The 6376-nt window shown below is 41.8% G+C and overlaps 1 protein-coding gene across 1 annotated transcript; it reads right to left on the reverse strand.

Annotated features, from left to right (window-relative positions):
- Window positions 1-1031: 1031 nt before the first annotated feature.
- LOC139651896 (DNA transposase THAP9) lies at window positions 1032-2846 on the reverse strand. The gene has a single exon (XM_071528784.1). It carries the CDS (start codon window positions 2844-2846, stop codon window positions 1032-1034), a length of 1815 nt encoding a protein of 604 aa, XP_071384885.1.
- Window positions 2847-6376: the final 3530 nt, after the last annotated feature.

Raw genomic sequence — 6376 nt, forward strand, 5'->3', positions numbered from 1 at the left:
TGCAAGTGCTCTGTAAAAACCTGTGCTCCGTAATGCGAACTCCAAGTATTACAATGAACACTGATTTTCTAGACAGTGGTGTTCCTGAAAAGTTGGGTCCCGTTATGCGAACTCCAACTTACACTGTCATCAACTGCATTCAGGTACAGATACATACAGAACATATTGGCTGGAAAGTGGTTTGGGATGTTGCTCTACATGTTCATGTAAATTTTTCCACTGTTCAAAATTAGGGTTGCTCAAGTGTAATGTAAAGTCATGCCATCACACAAATACAAGACATGACACACATTTATATACATTTAAATATATACACACACAAATATAAAGACAAAAAGAAACATGTAAAATAACAATGATACAGTCAGACAGAGTACAAGGAAATACACATTGAAATACACAACACAAATACAAGACATGACACACATTTATATACATTTAAATATATACACACACAAATATAAAGACAAAAAGAAACATGTAAAATAACAATGATACAGTCAGACGGAGTACAAGGAAATACACATAGAAATACACACACACACACACACACTTAAAATGGGACACATGACTAGCAACAACCCTCTCAGTAATGTCCACTACTGGTGATGAAAATGGACCAGCTTGGTAAATTTATGCCTAACAATGTCCTTGGTCATCCTCTCTGTTTCCCGTCTTGCCAAATGGTGCATCCTTATTGTGCAGTATATGGAGGATGTCATTTTCACCAGATGTACATGATTGTCTTCAACAGTGGTTTCAAACATGTGATTGTGCAGCTCTGGGAACAATGTCTTCTCAGCACTGTAATTCAGGACTTGAGTGACGATGGCTGATGTTAAGCCATGTCCCTGGGGGAGCTTGCCGGAGGTTGTTGTCAAAATCCTTTGAAAGCAACGCTCTGACTCTGTGCACACAGCAACTATCCCTGGTGATGGTTTTTGCAAACCTCCACGATTTTTCAAGAGAATGAAGGGATGCACGGTGGAATCACAAGTGAGAGCTTCAGCGCAAGGCATGCAGTTGTGTTTCTATTTGATCTTCTTCACCACGAAGCCAGCAATGTAGTTGATAGCAGCATCCTTGTATTCGGAGACAGCATCAACATTTGGGCAGAGCTGGTAATCATGGTCTACCTCTGCATGCTCCACAGGCTCCAGGTCAAACCTACGCGAGGTGTTTGCTGACGCAGGTGTGGCCTCCATGATGCTGGTATCGTCACGGAGGATGCAATTGCCTGTTCCTGTCTTAACTTGCAACTTCACCAGAAGACGCTTGTATGCAGCTGTAAACTGTCTTGCTGTGGGATTGTTGTTAAATCCACCACATGCTCTGATGGAGGAAAAGAACAGCTCCAGGTGATCTTGGCTCAGCTTGTAAGTGAGGAAGTAACGGCATGGGGCATTTGGCTTACAGACTACTTCCTGGAAAATATTCCATACACTTACACAATTGGCAATAAAGCCAACTACACAAGTTTTTCTTTTGCCAGAATGCATTGGAATGCCTTTGTCGTTCTTCAGTTCCAAGAGAGACTCTTGGGCCTTCAGCAGGATTTGTTCGACACGGTCTTTGTTAGATGTCCTCATGGGTGCTTTGCATCCTTTTCCTAAAGGGTTCCTGCTGTTGAGGACATCGAAGGCGGCATCAATGGTTCTCAGGAACTCCACCGTCTCCTCACACCCTCTGAACTGTGGCAGATGCAGCTGTGTGTTGCAATATTCAAGAGCATCTGCCACACTGCTGCTGAAAACCTGAGCTGCAAGCTTGACCTTCATCTTCTGTTTCTCCCACCGTATATTAGCCATTTTCAACTTGTTTCCAAGTCGCAGTCCCTCTGTCTCTTGAAGTTTGTTTAAGTCCTGTAGGTACTGCCAACTAATTTTTCCTGTTGGAGTTTGCAGTGTACCTCCTTCAGCCAACGCGTTTCTGAGCAGCTTCAGCATGTGGCACACGTCCAATACCACATGAACCACTTGTGATGGATCTGCAGGATGTGGAAATGAGGATCTCATGTCATGGACATCCAATTTGGCTCCCAGGGCTCTCAACATGGCGAAGTGGCATGATGGTCCATCGCATGTCAAGGAGACTGTACGAACTCCGATGCCATGGAGTCGTTGAAGGCATTCATTGATGATATTTGCACGCTCTTCTCCAGTCAGTCCATCAATGAGGAAGTAGGCTACTGGGATTTTCCAGGATTCGTTGATGGCAACAACCATGAGGACCAGGGCATCTTTGGCTGGTGGTAGACTATCATCGACAGTGCCACAGCCAAGGTCCACATATCCATGGAATTTTCCAGCAGCATATTCCACGTGCTTCCGTATGGCAATTTCATCCATCATGAGGGCACACAGGGTCTCTTTTCCATCCTTTTTCCTGTCCTTCACATGTGTCTCGATAGCAGAAAAGGCAGGTTTTGTAAATCCAGGATCTGCAGAGATGTTGCTGTACCATGTCCGGATGGTGTCGGGATGGGGCAAAACAAGGTCAAAAATTTCACGCACATAAGCATAAGCCTTGGCGGAATAGAAGTGCAGAGTCATAGCAAATGAACGCAATTCCTCTGACACTTTTGACTTTTTCCCTTGCTCCACTCTGGTGAGTAGCTCCTTTGACACTCCACTGAAGGAGTTCTCCAGCATCTCTGCACAGCCTGTAGAAATCAGCATTTTCTGCTTCAGCTCATTGATGATCTCAGTTAAACTGGACACTCTTTTCTTCAGTCTTTTGGTTTTCTCCTTCTCCAATTTAAGTTTTTTTCGACAGGTTTCCAGTCTGTCCTCCACTGTCTGTAATTGAGTGTCTAACTGACGCTTCAATGATCTGGGAGATTCCATCACTGCATAGTTGTGGTCAGCACTGTTTGATGTTGTGGCTTCAGAAACGTGATAATGTACCGCACAATCTTGTACCTGTGATTCCTCAACATCCAATTCCACAGCTCTATCATTGTGATGCGGGTCTACATTTGACACAAAATCTGTGTCATCATGCAGTTCCTCCATCACAAGGATGTCACTACTATCCGATATTTCAGTGACATTTGCAACTTCCTTGTTAGTACTCACAAACACAGTACAGTAACTGTGGTCATTTTCTACAGTGTTACTTACCTCTGCACTTACCGTATGTGCCCGGGATGTTGTGGCGGCTCCAGGGAAGGCAAAAATGGTGGGGACAGCTGTTGAAATGAGGAGTTTTCTCCCAGTGCTGTTGTCAAAGCACTCCTCAGCAAAATGTTGGGCACATATCCGGGCATGTGTGGTTGGCATCCAATTCTTGCGTTATATTATGGACCCACTGACGCAGCCTTTCCTGGTCACTGAATGGAAAGCTGTGGAGAAATTGTTTCAGTTGAGTTTAGGGATATCTCAAATGGATTTTAACAAAACACATGGCACACTATCATGCAGAGAACCAACAGAGTGTGTGGCATGTGTCAATTTAGGCTACTATTTTTTCACACCGTGATTCTTCAGAAAAGTACTGTTTCCATAGATTTCTTTTCTTAAACCTAAGCCCTGTCCCCCAAAATATCTGTCCTTACTAAACCACAGAAGTGAATGTAACATCCTGAAAGTGGGTATAAAAATATATTTAAAAAAAAAAACTACACACATAAAGGTAGTCAGGTACTCATGTACTTTATCGTCAGTGAGCCTTTTGATGGAATTCAACATTGCATATTCCATATCAACTTAAGTTACATTTTGCTCACCACTGACAGCAATGTTAATTATGACTTCTGAATTACAATAGTAGTAAATTGTTCATTTGTTTGTATGCCTTGTATGCTAGCAAAGTAGATCGATATACAATAGATATAAAATTAATAGAGCCTTGGTTAAGATGTATTCAATGTAGAATGTAAGAACTGTAGTTAATAGCTAACATAACCTGAAAGCTAAAATGGTAACGTTAGCTAGGTAGATAGTTTAAAAATGAAATATGACTTAAGCTATATATTAAACTTTGGCAATAATTTTTCACATACCGGTACAGAGGAACCTTTGATTCTTTCTCGTCTGATCGGTTCACGCAGTTGAAGGCAACACAAGAAGGCATTTTCTGGTCTAACGTTGGCTAGCAAGCGAGTTGGAAAATCACCGATGTTCTTGTTGCTGGAAAGGAGCGATTGGGCTTGATCTTGAACTTATAAGGAGACGTGTTTCGCCCATCCCCCACCCATTCGCTTGCATCGAGCTGACACCTGCTCTGTGTTTGCCACGTACAGTTTACAGCACGGCTTTTGCGCGTAAAAAGGTAAAGTTCAGAGTAATCAGTCTCGCATAAAATTTTTATTATTTTATTAATAACATGTAAATTTGCATGTAAATGTAAAAGCTCTTGATTTAATGTTAAGTTATGCTACCATTTAATGTCTGCTGGTGGATGCTGACTAGCTAGCTTAACTTGACTATGTTAAATGTTCTTCTATGATTAGCCTATACTAGCCTAATTACTACATGTCTCAAAGACACTTTCCATTTTACTTTAATTTAGCTACCGCACAGTTTCATGAACTTGTATAAAGAGTGGACCAACATAATGTTAATTACACCAGTTATTTTCAAAGATAGCTACAGTACAGCCATAAGTAATTATTTTGTGAAGTGAATGCAGAGATTCAGAATAGGCATGCTGCCTGTGTGGAATAATGATTTGAGAACAATACATGTTATAGTATAGTCAATGAGATATTTAGATCAATATCTAGACTGCAAATAATTATTGCTGTAGCTAGCATTATTGAGTATAATATGGTAGAAAGGAAAACAGTGTTGTCCTTCGTCGTCATTTCTTTTTAATTATATTTTACAGTGAGATGGCACAGAACAGCTTCACTGGGCTGCTGGTACCTGGACAGAGTGAGTCTATAACTGGATTAATCAGAATATGTCCATAATAACTAATTTTGTATTGTTTGTGTGCCCCTTAATATGAGAGAGAATAGGCCTACACGTACTATTCATGAAGCAGTAATGTGATATGTATCCATAGAGTTTTCAAGTGATTGCCCTCAAAACTAGCAGAAATTAAAGTTAATATCAATTCCTTCCAATTTTGTCTTTGGGATAATGACTGTAATGAGGTGAAGTGGTGATATGAACCTGTATAAGTCAATAGGTCTATAGAACAATGGACAAATGCAAATAAGTCTAACCATTTTCTTTGTACAGGAGTTCTACTCACACTGTGTATTTAGATAGAAAGTATTCTATGTATTTTAATCCTCAGGTCAGAAAGTGTGGCTCATCGGGGACAGCTACATCCGACGTGGGGAGGAGAGAGCCAGGAACAACCTGCGTGGCAACCTCGGCCTGGATGCCCGGGTCTGGTGGTTTGGCTGGGGTGGCCTGAGATGGAGGAACATTGTCCCCTTCTTCTACCAGTCCCTGAGAGGAAGAACAGCCCCGGATGTCCTGCTCATCAACTGCGGCGGCAATGACCTTGGGAAGATCAAGGGAGTGGAGCTTGTCGCGTTGATGAAGCGGGACCTGCAGCACCTCCACCAGCAGTTTCCTGGGATGAAGATCACCATCTCCAGCATCCCCGAGAGACGCGAGTGGAGGGCTGCCAATCCGGGGAAGATCAACAACACCAGAATATGGGTGAACAGTGTGATGGCCACATTTGTTAGGGATTTGGGTGGCAACAGCGTAGGGCATCCTCGCATAAAGTTTGACTGCCCTGGCTTATTTCTGAGAGATGGAGTTCATTTCACCCCTTTGGGAAATGACATTTTTTTAAACAGCATCTCGCAGTCTCTTGAAGCCACAATCCAGAGTGGGTGAAGCTGCCACTTTAACTTGTGATGTGGGGGGAGGGTGATTTCAGTGTGCTCCAAGTTTGGCCTAGCCTACTCCTACTCTGGATTGTAACTTCAAAGAGCTGTTTTTTTCTTCAGAAAAACAAACTCATTAATAAGCCAGAGCGTAATTCTTTATGTGATGATTCACTTCCTGTTGTTACTTATTTTAAAATGTATACTGTATATATATATATATATATATATATTTTTTTTTTACAATATTTGTGGTCATCACACTGTTCACTCATATTTTACTGTTCTTCCTCATTCCTCTCCCTCTTTACCTTCTCCTCCCTTGGCCTTTCCTTCCTCCCCCTCCACTCTTCTTCCCCAGCCTTACCACCCTGTGGTGCTGGTACCTGGTTCTCTCTTCTCCATGTTGGATGTAGCTGTTCCAGAGTAGTATTGAAAACTTTTATATGGGAGAGTGGGTATCAATGTTGTAATTATATTCATTAAAAATCACAAAAATCACAAAAGAACTATAGGTGTGCAATTTTCTTAGAATCTAGGCCCAGCTGATATGAATCTTTTGTACATATATACTCCATCACT

This window comes from Centroberyx affinis, unplaced genomic scaffold, assembly GCF_046629955.1.
Source record: "Centroberyx affinis isolate AG114_WGS23_722 - 3 ecotype Tasmania unplaced genomic scaffold, CSIRO-AGI_Caff_v1 ptg001725l_1, whole genome shotgun sequence".
Classification (NCBI taxonomy): domain Eukaryota; kingdom Metazoa; phylum Chordata; class Actinopteri; order Beryciformes; family Berycidae; genus Centroberyx; species Centroberyx affinis.

What these genes read in the sequence shown, in the direction of transcription:
- LOC139651896 (XM_071528784.1), bottom strand. Translation starts at nt 2,846, where the DNA reads ATGGAATCTCCCAGATCATTGAAGCGTCAGTTAGACACTCAATTACAG.